Raw genomic sequence first — 16,546 nt, 5'->3', positions numbered from 1 at the left:
GCCTGATTGGATGATTATTAATTGCTTCTATAATGGATTGGGTGCTACTTCTAGACCCATGCTTGATGCAGCATCAGGAGGAGCCTTGTGGGCTAAGAGCTATGTTGATGCTTATGAACTTATTGAACTGATGGCTGCTAATGAGTACCAGAATCCTTCCCAGAGACCGACTCAGGAAAAAGTCACAGGAATTCTGGAGTTAGACGCAGCTACTGCTATTGCTGTCCAACTTAAAGCTTTGATGATGAAGGTGGATACTTTGGCTAATTATGGAGTAAATCAAATCACAAGTGTCTGTGAGCTTTGTGCTGGTGCCCATGAGACTGATCAGTGTGCAATTTCTAGTGAATCAACTCAATTTGTGAGCAACTTTCAGTGATCGCAGCAACCAGCGCCAGCCACCTATCATCCTAACAACCACAATCATCCTAATTTCAGTTGGAGCAATGCTCAGAATGCGGTTCAACAACCTTATCAGCAATATCCAGCTAAACAGTACAACCCCCCTGGTTTTCAGCAACCACAATATGTACCTAGACAACAACTCCAGCTGCAACAAACCAATGAAAAATCTAAATTAGAGGAGTTGAAGCTTATGTGCAAGAGTCAAGTTATTTCTATCAAGACCTTGGAAAATCAAATTCATCAAATTGCCAATGCCTTGCTAAATCGTCAGCCTGGTACATTACCTAGTGACACTGAAGTGCCGGGAAAGAGGGAAGCCAAGGAGCAGGTAAAGGCAATCACTTTAAGGTCTGGAAAGATTGTGAATCCCGAACAAACTCAAGAGTTTACTAAAGAAGTTGGTGCTGAGACAGAAGTAGTGCAGCAGGACAAAGAAGTGGAACCAAGGAAGACTATTGTTGAGAACACTCCGCCTGAGGGTAATACAGGGGAAAAATAGATTTGTCCTCCACCGCCTTTTCCCAAGCGGCTGCAGAAAAAAAAGCTGGACAAGCAATTTGAGAAGTTTCTGGAGGTGTTCAAGAAACTTCATATCAACATACCTTTCACCGAGGCTCTCGAGCAGATGCCTAGTTATGCAAAGTTTATGAAAGGTATTCTCTCTCGGAAGGTGAAGCTAGATGATTTAGAGACAGTCGCTCTCACGGAGGAATGCAGTGTTGTGCTGCAACAGAAGTTGCCTCCGAAACTTAAAGATCTAGGAAGCTTCACTATTCCATGTACTATTAGAATAGTACATGGAAACTTAAAGATTTAGGATGCTTATGTGACTTGGGAGCTAGCATTAATCTGATGCCTTTGTCAATTTTCAAGCAATTGGATTTACCTGATCCCAAACTGACTTATATGACCTTGCAATTGGTCGACCGTTCTATTACATATCCGCGAGGTATTATGGAGGATGTCTTGGTCAAGGTTGATAAACTCATCTTTCCTTTTGATTTCGTAATTCTTGATTTCGAGGAGGATAACAAGATTCTCATAATCTTGGGAAGACCTTTCCTAGCGACTGGCCGAACCTTGATAAATGTGTAGAAGGGTGAGCTCACCATGCGAGTGCTGGATCAGGATGTTCCTTTTAATGTGTTCAATGCTATGAAATTTCCTACTGATAATGAGGAGTGCTTAAAAGTGGAGTTGGTCGATTCGGTGGTCACCTCAGAACTTGATCAATTGCTAAGGTTTGATGCCTTAGAAAAAGCCTTATTGGGGAATTCAGATAGTGAAGATGACGAAGGGGAAGAATAATTGCAATATTTGAATGCTTCTCCATAGAAAAGGAAAACTGATATGCCTTTTGAATCTCTTGGAATGGAGGAATTGAAAAAAGCTCTTAAACGCCTCAAGCCTTCTATTGAGGAAGCTCCTACTCTTGAGCTTAAGCCTTTACCTGAACATTTGAGGTATGCATTTTTAGGTGATGCATCTACTCTGCCTATTATTATTGCATCTGACCTTTCAGGTAGTGATGAGGAAAAGCTTTTGAGGATTCTGAGAGAGTTCAAGTCTGCAATCGGATTGACTATAGCAGATATCAAGGGAATTAGCCCTTCTTACTGTATGCATAAAATTCTACTAGAGGAAGGTAGCAAACCTACGGTCGAGCAGCAAAGAAGACTTAATCTTATCATGAAGGAAGTAGTGAAGAAAGAAATTCTTAAGTGGTTAGATGCAGGGATCATCTACCCTATCTCCGACAGTTCATGGGTAAGCCCGGTTCAATGTGTGCCAAAGAAAGGTGGAATTACTGTGGTAGCAAATGAGAAGAATGAGCTTATTCCTACAAGGACAGTCACGGGGTGGAGAGTTTGCATGGACTATAGGAAGCTAAACAAAGCCACTAGGAAGGATCACTTTCATTTGCCCTTCATTGATCAGATGCTCGACAGGTTGGCCGGTCATGAGTACTATTGTCTTCTGGATGGATATTCGGGTTACAATCAGATTTGTATCGCTCCAGAAGATCAGGAGAAGACTACCTTCACTTGTTTATTTGGTATTTTTGCCTTCAGATGAGTTTCTTTTGGTCTGTGTGGGGCGCCAGCCACATTTCAGAGATATATGATGGCCATCTTTTCTGACATGATTGGTCAGAATGTTGAGGTGTTCATGGATGACTTCTCAGTCTTTGGCGATTCTTTTGATGAATGCTTGCAAAATCTTGGACATGTTCTCAAGAGGTGTGTTGAGACCAATCTAGTTCTCAATTGGGAAAAATATCACTTTATGGTGCGACATGGCATCATTCTCGGGCACAAGGTTTCTAGTAAGAGTCTTGAGGTGGATAAGGCCAAGGTGGGGGTCATTGAGAATCTTCCTCCACACATTTCTGTTAAGCGAATTTGTAGTTTTCTTGGTCATGGGGGTTTCTACAGGCGTTTCATCAAAAACTTCTAAAAAATTTCAAAGCCTTTGTGCAGTCTTTTAGAGAAAGATGTTCCTTTCAAGTTTGATAATGAGTGCCTTGCAGCTTTTGAGACATTGAAGAAGAGTTTAATCACGGCACCGTTCATAACTGCACCTGATTGGAATGAGCCTTTTGAGATGATGTGTGATGCAAGTGACTATGCAGTTGGAGCAGTTCTTGGGCAGAGGAAGAACAACATATTTCATGTGGTCTACTATGCTAGTAAGACCCTAAATATGCCCAACTGAATTATACTACTACGGAGAAAGAGCTTTTGGCTATTGTCTATGGTTTTGAGAAATTTTGATTTTATCTACTTGGGACTAAGGTGATAGTTTTCACTGATCACGCCGCAATCCGATATATCGTCTCAAAAAAGGACTCGAAGCCTATATTGATTAGGTGGGTTTTTCTGCTCCAAGAATTTGAACTAGAGATCAAGGACAGAAAAGGAACTGAAAATCAAGTCGTTGATCATCTCTCACGTTTAGAAAATCCTAATGTTATTTCAGTGGATAAGACACTGATAAATGAGTCTTTTCCCGACGAGCAATTATTTGGAGTACAAGAAGAAGAACCGTGGTTTGCAGACATTTTGAGCTACCTTGTGAGTAATATCATTCCTCCCGACTTATCTTATGCTTAAAGGAAGAAGTTTCTACATGAGGTGAAGTGGTATATGTGGGATGAGCCATTTCTCTTTCACCAAGGAGCTGCTCAAATCATCAGGAGATGTATTTCTTACAGCGGGGGGATCTTGCGAGATTGCCACTCAACGGCTTATGGAGGACATTATGGTGGATAAAAGACAGCAGCTCGTGTTCTTCAAGTAGGTTTCTTTTGGCCAGCATTGTTTAAAGATGCTCATCAGTTTGTTTTAAAATGTGATCGATGTCAACGTGTGGGTAATATATCTAAGAGGGATGAGATGCCTCTTAATGTGCTTCTCGAGGTTGAGGTCTTCGATGTTTGGGGAATTGACTTCATAGGTCAATTTGTCGCATCTTGTAACAATCAGTATATCTTGTTGGTGGTTGATTACGTGTCAAAATGGGTTGAAGTTAAGGCATTGCCAACGAACGATGTGAATATGGTGCTTAATTTTCTTCATAAGCAGATATTCAGAAGGTTTGGGACTCCAAGAGTCATAACCAGTTATGAGGGGTCACATTTTTGCAATCGCAAGTTCACTGTTATGATGAAAAGGTATAATGTGAATCATCGCATTGTTATGGCTTATCATCCTCAGACGAATGGTCAAGCTGAGGTATCTAACAGAGAGATCAAGCGTATTTTGGAGAAAGTGGTGTGTTCATCAAGGAAGGATTGGTCTTTGAAGCTTGATGAAGCTATTTGGGCATATAGAATAGCATATAAGATTCCGTTGGGAATTTCGCCATTTCAGTTGGTCTATGGTAAGGGGTGTCATTTGCTTGTGGAGCTCGAGCATAAGGCATATTGGGCTTTGAAGAAGTTAAATCCGGATTTGGATGCGGCTGGAAAGAAGAGGATGCTTCAATTGAATGAACTTGACGAGTTTCGACTTCAAGCTTATGAGAATAAAAAAATGTATAAGGAGAAAGTCAAGAGGTGGTACGATAGGGGTCTAGTGCTCAAGTCATTTATACAGGGGCAACAAGTTCTTTTATTCAACCCTCGTCTCCGTCTTTTTCCTGGAAAGTTGAAGTCAAGATGGTCAGGGCCGTATATTGTCAAAACTGTGGTTCCATATGGAGCGATGGAAATTTTTGAAAATGATCCGAGCCAAGCATTTAAGGTAAATGGTCAGAGGTTGAAGCATTATTATGGTGACACGGCAAACCGCGAGGTGGTTAGTGCCGTTTTATTGTCTATTAGATCTCGAGATTCTACGTCGAGCTAGCGACGTAAAAGAAGCACTTCTTGGGAGGCAACCCAAGTATGTTGTACATTAGTAGGTAGAAGAAGCAAGAAGAAAAGAGAAAAACACAAAAAAAGGAAAAAAAGAAAAAAAATCAGGGCCAACTACAGAAGCTGGGCGCGCCTGCGCTGATCAAGCGCGTGGCCGTGCCGTTTTTCCAGTTACCAAGCACGCCCGTGCTGTCCTAGCGCGCGCCCGCGCCAGTTTTCCAGAGAGTGAGCGCGCCCGCGCTGTCCTAGCGCGCAGCCGCTCCAGGTCCCTGATTGAAAAAAAAATAAAAATGGCAGTTTTAAGAGAAAATCGGGATTTTTAACAGAAAATCAATTCCAACCCGATTTTTACTCTTCCACATCCCATAATTCCCTCTCCTAATCAATTCCATTACTCCCATGATTACCATAATTAATTCCCACTTCTATTCCTTATAGAATTCATACCTCTCCACCTATAAATACATACACTTACACACAACTTCTCCACCAATTCACAAACTCTCAAACACAAATTCTAAACAATTGAGCTTTTATTCTTTCTTCTTCAATCCCGATGGCACCCAAGAGACAAAGAACACAAGTTGACAGTTGCACCACCCATTCTTCATCTGCGGGTGGTGTGAGGCCCAGGTTTTCTACTCTTGAGGCTGAGGAGGAGTACACGAGGCTTCTCTCGAAGCCTATTACTAAGGAGCGAGGTTTTCTTCCATCAGGGAAGGATGGTAATCGGTTAGAGATGATTCTCGAGATGGGCTGGGTTTCTTTTTGTGAGGCACCTGCTTCTGTGCCCATGAGTGTTGTGCGGGAGTTCTATGCAAACGCCAAGGTAGAGAAGAATAGGTTCAGGGTGGTGAGAGGGAGGACTGCAGAGTACAGTGCTGATGCTATCAGGGCAGTAATTGAGCAGCCTTCAAGGAAGGTAAGTCAGGATACGTGGAACTATAAGACTCCATAGAACTTTGATTTGGATCTCATCGTTGCTACTCTCTGTGTGCCTGAGACTCATTGGAAGTTCAAGAGGGGCACTACTGATTAATCTACGTTCCCGGTGTCGTGCATGAACAGGTTTGCACGGGCTTGGAACTCATTTATTTGTGCTAACATCATGCCATCTTTGCATGTGCATGAGATTACTGTGGAGCATGCTCGTCTGTTGTGGGGTATTCTGTGGGGTGATTACATTGACTTGGGGATGGTGATATATCATGGGATTTTGAGATTTTTGAGGGGAGGTACTACAGGTGCTATTTCGTACGCGTCAGTTGTGATGAAGTTGAGCATGGCGGTTGGAGTTCATTGGCCAGCACATGAGCAGCTTCAGCTTCCCAATGCTCCTATTGATAGTTCTATGCTGCAGAGCATGCAAGAGTGGTATGGAGGGAAGCCCGATCCTAAGGGGATTGGTTATTCATATGATCATTTGCCAGGTGGTGTACCTATGGAAGCAGCTACGGTAGAAGGTTCTCAGCATGCCCATAGAACAGCTTGGGGAGCTCAATATGGAGAGGAGGCTGGTTCGTCGCAGCAGTAGGAGGCAGCAGGAGCAGAGATGGGAGCTGGTTTGACTTTGACGCAGTATAGGCGTCTCGCGAGGAGGATGGATGCGATGCACGACATCCATAGTCCGTTTGCACACGGTCTCACCCAGGCACTTGGGACAGCTTTTAGAGCCACCAGTGTTGGCATCCAGTGGCAAGTTTTTGGTGAGGATTCAGTGTATCCGCCTCCAGACACGCCTGACACTCCACCCGTTGAGGGTGAGTATTCTGATTCACAGTAGGGATGCCTGATTCCTTACTATTACCTTCACTGAGGACAGTGAATATTTTAAGTTTGGTGATAGTAGTTGAAGGAATATAGTTTATGTGAGTCTCATATAGTTTGCATGTTCATGATAGTTTTAATTCATATAGTTGCATATTTTGTTATTTAATTTTTTTATTTTTAGTAGTGTTATGATATTTTGTTCATGTAGTTTCATGCATTTGCATTATAACATGATCCCTTAGATAATTTTCCAATTAACTTATGATATTGATGCTAGTGTAGTGATGTCGTGTTTGGTGATATTGAGTCTTTTTGGATTAATTTGCATACTAGAGACACTTGTATTTCACTAAGTCTTATAGGTTGCTAGAGTGCTAGATCATAGTCATGATTTGTTTGATTGTCGAGGTTTAATCGCTTGTTTATATTTGGAATTTAGGGTATTCTCTTAATAATAAAAGACATGGATATTTAAAAAAATTGGAGAAATTGGATTTCATTGCTAGTTATGTGGATAGGTGTCAATTGGCTAGTAGCCGGCTCATATTTATATGAGTAGTCTAGGGTTGAATGAGATGGAGCGAAACGCACTCGTTCAGAAATTTGTGAAAATATAAAAAAAAGTAAAAAAAAAGAAGAATAAGTGTTATGTATAATTGATCATGAGTGGGTCTTTAGTACTCGAGTTATTAAGTTCTTAGGAGACTTTGTGCCTAGCGGCCTAAGGCTTTTATAGTCTGGGATTTGCTAACCTAACGCTCACTACATGGGTACTATTGTATAAGTCTTTTGTGGACCTCACTCATTGCACGATCAAATAAGCATACTTGTGTTGTGTTATTGTGAATAAAAGCATGAATCCATAAAAATTCTTATATAAGAATTGAAGTGTTATAAGTTATTTTGACTCTAGCTTTTATTCCATTTATAAACTTGTGATTGCTTTGATAAGTAGTGAGTCATGATTGTCGGTCTAGTTGTGATAGTATATCTGTAAGCATTTGCACAAACGCATGTCTCTGGTTTGTAGGTTGATTTGGGAGATTTCATTTATCTTTATGTGAATAAATGTATTTGATGAGGTGTTGCTTATTGGTTGGTTTAGTTACTCTATGGGGATCATTGCATTCATATTAGTTGCATTCATGCATTTTTTTTGTTTCTTGTTCTTTGAGTCTGTTTATGATTAACGACAAGCATCGATTCAAGTTTGGGGGTACGTTGAGTGGCATTTATGACACTTTATAATGCTCTAATAAGCTTTAGATTGATGCGTTTGTATTCAAGTTTTTAAGTGTTTTCTAGTGTTTTTGCATTTCAGGCATTATCTAGGTAAACAGGTGAATTAGCATTGTTTTGGTGCTAATATAGTGTCTACGTGGTGTTGGAATAAAAGCTCGCGAAGACCGGCTCGAATCTGCAAGAAAAATGGAAGAAGTCAATTTTGGCAGAAGGCCGCCGAAGTACAGGAAGCCAGCGCGCCCGCGCTGATGAAGCGCGCGGCCGCGCCATATCGGGATAATAAAATCCTGATTCTATTGCAATTCTGTTTTCTGGACTCCTGGGTTGATTGGACTGCTATATATTGATAACTCAAGATCGTTTTTTAATAAGAAGACTTACCAGAGCACAAGGAGAAGACGACAAGAGACCTATAGCACAATTTAATAAAGGCGAAGACGATCTAGTTTATTCTTGTGAATCTTTGTTTGAATTGTAATCTGGGATGCTCATTTCTTGTTTTGTTGAACCTATACTCTTGTTTGTATTTGGTTTTATATATTCGTTATAAAGACTACGTTTTATATACCATGATTTCATCGGAACCCACGTTGATGATGAATCTGATTATGGGCTAGTCATTATCATGGGGTTCTAGCGGATTTCTTTAGTTAATTTGTTTGATGCATTAGTATGTGGTGATTGTATGATATCCTAGTAATGGTTGTGCGTATTTGTCTTATGAGCGTCGCGAACTTATAAGATAGTTTGTTAATTCTTAATGAAGCGAAAGTGAATTTAAGGATTTAAAACTTACCATGCTAGCATAGGTTCTTGCATTGTCATGCATGATTCATAGGTAATTTTAACCATCTTACATGCCCCATGTAATCATGATAGATAACTTGTGCATTAAACCGTTATGTTTTCAATTCTTATAGACATAGAAGGACTAAGCATAATTTATGTATATTCAGCTTCTATCTCTTTTGTGGATGTCTGGTAGTATGGTACTCGCGCAATGAAAGTTGGCGTTTATCAGTTTCGTGTTATCTGATTAGTGTCATCACCATTACATGTTAAGGTTAAGATCAATAAGGCTATTGAATGAAGTATTTAATGAAGTTAGAATTCCATGTTTGTCATACTTATTCAATCAATCTTATTCTTATAGTTATAATTATTAGTTTAATTCTTAGTTATAAACAACCTCAATTAGTTATCGTCTTAGCATTGAATAATAACCATACATTATTGCTTAAGTGTGTGAAATAATAAGTTAACCAATACAGTCTCTGTGGGAACGAACCAGAAAAGATTCTATACTACTTGCGAACTCGTATACTTGCGTGTATTATTAGCGCGTGTTTAGCGACTAACAACAATACCGGTGCACCCCATGGGGATACACCGGGCCTTATAATTATCGAGAAGATCTTGTAATTGTGTTGCCAGTTCTTTCATCTCAACAGGCGTCATTCGATACAGAATTTTTGAAACTGGTTCAGTACCTGGTGCCAAATCAATGGTAAACTCAATTTCTCGATCCGGAGGTAGTCCTGGAAGTTCATCTGGAAAGACATCGGAAAATTTACGTATCACATGAATATCTTCTATCTTCAGACTTTCATTTTCTGTATCCAACACACAAGCCAAACAAGCTTTACATCCTTGGCGTAGCAATCGTTTCGTCAGCATCATCGTTAGCAATCTTTGCTTCTGCTTCTCGCCTTTAAATGTTACCATTACATTTTCTTCAGTTCACAGATTCACTTTCTTATTTGCGCAATCGATCTGAGCATTTGCTATGTCGTTTGTTAACTTTATAATTAAGGTTTCGTCCAACCGTTGAATTTCACAATATAACTTAGGAATAAATTCTTCATAAATAAATGATCTTGTGGCTCCAGAATCAATCAATACTTGTGCATCTACAGAATTCACAGGAAGTGTATCTGCAACCATATTAGGACTCTGCACAGCTTCTTTCATCGACATGTTAAAAGTCCTTGCCCTATGCTGATTATGTTGTGGTGGCGGAGGTAATGCCAAAACCCTTGGAACACTAGCTGCGATTGTTGTTCCTCTACAGTCTTTAGCGATGTGTCCCTTTCTTCCGCATTGGAAATAAGTGAACTCTGCCTTCCATGTCGGGCATTCCCCAGAGTAGTGTCCCTTCTTCTTGCACTTGAAACACGTGACGTTTGGCTTATTACAAATCCCAATATGCTTCTTTCTATATGTTTTGCAGTCAGGTATTGGTGGTCGGATGATTCTTTGTTGATTTGGGGCTGGGAGTCGGTTACCCGTCTTCTGATTGCCCTGTTATGTCCTTCTGAAATTTGCATTTGCCCGGGCTTGAAATCCCGGCCTCCTATTGGAACGATTCTAAAAACTTCCTGGTCCCTTTTCCTTTTGGGACGCTTCACTTTCTCCCTCAATTATCATGGCCTTCTGAACTACGGTTGTATAGGTCGTTAGTTCGAATATAGCTACTCTGCTACAAATCCATGGCTTCAATCCCTGTTGGAATCTCTTAGCTCGCTTCTCGGCAGTATCTACCTGTTCTGGAACAAACATAGCTAATTCAGTAAACTTCGCTTTATAATCAGTGACTGGCAAATTTCCCTGCTTCAACTCCAAGAACTTAATTTTCATCTGAATTTTCATATAACGGGGAAAATACTTCTCCAGAAAAAGTTCGGTGAATCTATCCCAAGGTACTACACCCTTGCCTTCTAGCACTTTCTTGGACTCCCACCAGTAATTAGCTTCTCCCTTCAAAAAGTAGCTTGCGAAATCCGTCTTCTGATCTACTTCCACTTTAACCAACGCAAATGCTTTCTCCATCTCCTTTAACCAAGCTCTTGCCTTAGTAGGATCTGCTGAACCTTCAAATTCTGGAAGTTTTACCGACTGGAACTGTTTGAAAGTAATAACAGGTATAATTGGTGGTGCATGTGGCTCTGGATGAAGTGGTTGTTGTAACATCTGTTGCTGGAACTGCTGTTGTTGTTGATGCATTTGTTGTTGCATCATCACCATTTATTATTTCATAAGGTGAAACAGTTGGTCCATGTGGTGGTTATTGTGGTTTTGGCCTTCGGTATTGTCATTGGGTGACTCAGTTCTGGTTTTTTTTGGTATCATGGTTCTGATAATAAAACAAATGGTTCTTTTAATAACAAATTATCTAAACAGGTGATATGAATAAAGAAACAATTTGTATGGTATTAAAATAGAAAATTTAAACACTTGATATTGGAAATAAAATAATTTATCAGGCATCTAAAATGAGAATTTAAAACAGTTCGGAATTTTAAATAAATCACTTGGAAATAATTGAAAAATTTGAGATAATAAATGGTACAATATGGTTTTAAATAAAAACAACATTTGAGATATATAAAACAGTAAAATAAATGTAAATGCTTTAATGACTGAAATTTAAATTTAAAGAAAAAGTTGGAAAAGTTCATTTTATATATATGACACCAGCTACAGGTTTTAGTGCTTGATACAAAAGGGTCTACATCATATCAGTCATAACTACTGCTACTACTTGTCAAAACTAGATACTACACACATACAAGCCTAATCACAATATACTATGTCGCCTCTGTCTACATATTTTACATCTAGTACAACATATCTGGCTGTTTGGATGGTCTCAAAATCCAGGTGGCACAAGGTCTATCTCCTGCTGAAGTGACTCTAACACTGCATCTGTCAATCTCATAGCTCTGCGATATACTGCATCAGTATGGACATCCTCTTATCTCAACTCTATAATCTCCTGTGAAGCTGCTCGGTAAATCTGTCAAAGCCGCTCTCTCATAATATAGTCTGGCTGCAATGCTCTCACTGGTCCAAACTCTCTGCTCTCAAATAATCAAAGTATCTCACTACATTGATCTCTCCACATCTACATCTCCTCCCTCAGCCTGGAATGCTACTGATATGGCACAGTCTGTGGCTCATGAAGGTCTATCTGTGAACCTCTAGTAGGTAGTGGCATTGGCTGATCAATGATCTCATCCATAAACTCGACCTGTGGAAACTGATAAACTCTGAGCATAGGACCATAATTGGCTATAGGTGCTGGAAACAACACTGGTGGATCTGGTAGCTCAAACATCTGAGGGGCTGGAGGTATCTCAGGCTGCGGAAGTGGAACCTCTGGCTGCTGTACTGGCACTTGGGGCTCAAGCTCATCCCACTACAGAAAGTCAATCATGTCAGGAACCTCGAACATGGGAAACTTGAGCGGGGGTAACTGAGATATCTTTGGCTCAAGATACGGGAAAAAATCAATGGGATCAGATACCTCTAACACTGGTGGATCTGTTATCTGCTCTGGGGCTGGTGGTGGTAGCTCTTGTGGTAGTGGTGGTGGTGGCAGTGGTGGAAATACATGTGCTGACACTAGTGGCAATGCTGGCCCAGATACTGTCCTCTCTGAAAATCATGATGATGCCATCTAACAGAATAATCATAACACAAGAAAAGGTCAATTCCCATTCCTAAGACTTACAATTTCCTAATATAAGAAACTAACAAAGCCCTAATACCATTATTCTTATCTTATGTGATCTCCATATCTTATCTTAACTCTAATGTTCTTGTTTTCAAGGGCCAAAACCTAAGCTCTGATACCAATTATAACACTCTCCAAATCCGGGGTATAGATCTGGGGTATTCCTATCACTAACTACCTTACTGAACCTGTACAATAATAATAACATATATAATTACCCCTTCTTATTACTACTCAGGATCTTTTCTAGGTTAAGGTATTAAAAAAAATGTCAAACCAACATATATTACAATGACTCGAATAAACTATCCTACAAGCTCTCTTTATTACAAACCATTTTTCTATTCAAATTTCCACCTGCTCGGGCATCTCAAAACTCTCTTCTGGAATTGGGATAAACACTCTTGGTACTAGAGGGTCCCGCAGCTTGACCTGCTTCTTGACTACTCGGGTTCGGATGGGTTTCATTCTCAACCTTAACTGAAAAACAAGGTGAACAACAATAATAGGGGTGAGCCAAAATTGCTCAACAAGCCTGTAACAATATGTATATAGTGTAGAGAGAGAAAGATAAATGAACCAGTAATCTGCTGGGTTGAACAACCATCTGTTTCTATAATAAACAATGAATGCTATTACTGGCGAGTACCAAAAGAACTAGACTAGACACAAGAACCAACATATGCACTATAACCTGCTGATCAGTCAGGATATAGCACGGATCTATACCCAACTGCATAGACCACCAACATATAGGGTACCCAGGCATTATGGCCTAATAATCAAGGGTCTGGTTCATGCCCAACCCGTATCGTAACCATCCAGTCCATAGCTTAACATCCTGAACAATCGGTCTGCTTTTGATGTATCCCAACATCGGAATATATTAGAGTATATGTATATGTGTATATGTAATAAATGAAATATGAATAAGGGATTCAATGGATTAGAAGAAATCAGGAATTGAAATGAAATAGGAATAAAGGAATAATAATTGTGTATCAGTGTTTGTGAACAAGAATCTATCAAGGAAAGATACTTGTTTAGTTGACTTACATCGTACGCGTATCTTAGATAAATACCACGTATCCCTTATCGTCTACCCATACGATTCTATCTAACTCGTATATAATTATCTAGCAAATAGTTTTCACATAATCACGTAAATCACACAGCACATAAGGCACATAGTTAAATTAGACTTATAATTATTTTTAAAATTGTTACTAGACCTATATTCGTATTAACAAACATTATCTGACTCGATTCGTAATTTTTCGGGATTTATTGGACTCGTTTTTATCAACAATAGGGTATCTAAACAAATAATTAACAAAAGCGGACTCGCCCTTGAAATAAATTATGATTTATAACTATTTTTAATGGAATTAGGTCATTTTTCTGAGTCTAAGGGTCTTCGTTTCGCTTAAATCAGATAGACGGTTTAATTATTACGCAATAAACAAGAATTAATGAATTATAAACAATTATTCACAATTAATTAAACCCTAATTATATTTTAAATAATTATCATTATTCACAATTAATTAAACCCTAATTATATTTTAAATAATTATCCAAGAATTATCATATTTTAAAATAATTATTCCCTAATTTTTAGAATTAATTACAATTTATTACAAATTATTTTGTTAAATTGATTAATTATAAATAATTAATCGCTTCGAGTCAATATTACGCAATCTGGAAATAAGTAAATAAATAAATAATTACTCACACTCTGGCTTCCTAAAATAATTAGTTAAATAATAATTAATAAATAAGTAAATAAATAGATATATAAATAAATAAAATAAATAATTAAATAATTATATTTTCAAATTTCTAAATTAATAAAATTTTAGAAACTACATTTTCAAGATAATTCAGATTTTAATCAAATTAATTTATTTGATTTTCTAATTAACAAAACTAATATATATTTTTATAAAAATAAAAGTAAATTACACAAAAATAAAAAACAGAAATCAGTAAATGAATTAGGGTTTTTGTGGATCAAACCCGGGTCGATTTCCGGGTTGGAACCGAGTCGACCCCGGGTCGCGAAGAACGTCACCGCGGCTCCGCCTCCAGTGATCGTTCCGGCGAGAAAATCCGGCGAACACGTGATTTCCAGGTCGATTAACCCTGTGGCTTCACTCCTCATCATTCCCAGGACCTTCCTCCTCCATCCTCTGTCAAAAACGTGGTCAGAACCGCGATGAACGCGGCGGCTCCGATGAACGTCGACGAACACCGTCCCCCTCCGGCGAGCTCAAAAATTAACCCAACAATCACGAAACTTACATAAACAACTCCAAAAACTACGATCTAATCATTCGTAACTGTGACGCCCTCCAAACTCGGGTCAGAAATTTGGGGTTCACAACACACACACAATATATAAACATGTATATAAAATATTATATGCATTGACCCTTCTTTACACAACCACGGATCGCAACAGGTTAAAGTATGAAAACAAGCCACAACCTTAACTTTTATTACATCGTACCAAATCCCAACTAGCTTAACTTACAGCTGATACTGAAATCATTCTTATAAGCTTAAATAACTCAAAACTAAATGTAAAGCTCCTGCTATCTCGTTCCAACTTATCCTGGAATCCTAGCTCGCACACTGGTCTGGAAATCCTCTTTACCAACCATTTCCTTTTCAACTGTTGAAAACATAAAAATGTTTGCAAGAGTGAGCTAACTAGCTCAGCAAGTCATAATAGCAATAACTGAGGTTAAACAATGACCAATTGAAATGAATCAGAAGAATCAAGTTTCTGAATAAGCAATGATTAGAATTAAATATTCACTTTTCATTTTAAAAACCAAGGTTAGGCTGCTGATCAGTCACGCACTAACCCTGAGCAACGCTCCCAGCTTTGCTCTATATACTGGATCTAATGCACACATTGGCCTATTATGATCACGTCTGGTCCATATTTAAAAATAATCCAATTCCTTAATAATAATATGATAAACAATGTAATTCAATAAGCTGAATCATAAATAACATTTATCTTAAAGTATAGGGTGATTCACAATACCATGAAGGTATAACAAGGAATTTAAAATGATTGGCTTTCAATCAAGGAAAGAATCAGAAAGTAGAAGACCGCGGGTTCAAGGGTTACAAGGATTGGTCTTCTGTTAAACAAGGCATAAGGGTTGGTATGTCAAGCAATTCAATATCAGAAATCAGTATATGGTAGATATGTACTTGTGGAGTAGTGTCGTATATATCTGGCTCGTATCTGAGAATTCAAAAATCAATGGGTTATGGAGAATAAGGCTTATGGCTCAAGATCAATAAGAATCAGGGTTCAAGGTTGAATAATTTAAAGCGCTTGCAATATAAATCACAGATGATTTCCAACCTTACTTGTACTCATCTAACAGTTCTACTCATCCATCACTTTCCTTCTTTTTCTATGCCTTACTTCTATTCATCAATCACTTGCCTTCTCTTTCTATGCTTCAGTTCTATTTACTGATCACTGGCTTTCTTTTCTATGCTTCACTTATTCTGATAGGCATCACAAGTATCTGTCAATACTCAACCCCATATCATTTTAATCGTCACATAGACGTCATAAGCTTTTATCTACCCTTCGTTTTATCCAAATCCGAGTTATGGATTGAAAGTTATAGCAAAAACCGTCAGACAATAACCACATAGGCATATAACACATTAATCAGATAGCAGGTAGCACATAGCACATAGCACTCAAGATATTCAATAAAAATAATTTTTCAAAGAAGATTCGGGTCAAAATGATTTTCCAGATATTTAATACGATTTTTTGAACATTTTTCAGAATTAAAACGGGTCTCTAATTCATTTTATAATTAAATTAAAGGATCTGAAGACCCGAATCTGACTTTAAAATAATTTAATAATAATTATCGAGCCCTCAAAATATTGTTTTAAAACTCGAAACTATTTTACGGAATTTTTAAGTCAAAATAAATAATTAAATCGAATTAAATAATCAATTAAAATTAATTAATAACTAACTAAATTAATTAATCAATTAATATTGATATTAGTTGACTAATTAAATAATTAGTTATCAACTAAAATTAATTAATTAATTAATTAAGATTTATTTTGAAATTAAAAATATTTTTCAGAATTAAAATTATTTACTTTTGAAATTTTTAAATAATTAAAAACAATTTTCTAGAAATAAATATAAATAGAATACCATTTTTATAATTTTTATAAACAGAAATCCACTT

General features: G+C 38.1%; 2 protein-coding genes across 2 annotated transcripts in view; both read right to left on the bottom strand.

The window, feature by feature from the left end:
• Window positions 1–10,141: 10,141 nt before the first annotated feature.
• On the bottom strand, window positions 10,142–10,744 carry LOC141660512 (uncharacterized). The gene has a single exon (XM_074467501.1). It carries the CDS (start codon window positions 10,742–10,744, stop codon window positions 10,142–10,144), a length of 603 nt encoding a protein of 200 aa, XP_074323602.1.
• Window positions 10,745–11,705: 961 nt separating this feature from the next.
• The window catches only part of LOC141660511 (uncharacterized), a 149,130-nt gene continuing 144,289 nt past the window's right edge, over window positions 11,706–16,546 (bottom strand). Inside the window, exons 3-4 of the mRNA XM_074467499.1 lie at window positions 12,081–12,211; window positions 11,706–11,972 (exon numbers count right to left, since the gene is read on the bottom strand). Of these exons, the coding sequence (XP_074323600.1) occupies window positions 11,706–11,972; window positions 12,081–12,211 (398 nt within the window). The remainder of the gene's footprint in view (window positions 11,973–12,080; window positions 12,212–16,546) is intronic.

This window comes from Apium graveolens, chromosome 5 (genome assembly GCF_009905375.1).
Source record: "Apium graveolens cultivar Ventura chromosome 5, ASM990537v1, whole genome shotgun sequence".
NCBI lineage: Eukaryota > Viridiplantae > Streptophyta > Magnoliopsida > Apiales > Apiaceae > Apium > Apium graveolens.
The sequence above is the reverse complement of the archived record's forward strand: the minus strand, read 5'-3'. Positions and strand labels throughout refer to the sequence as shown.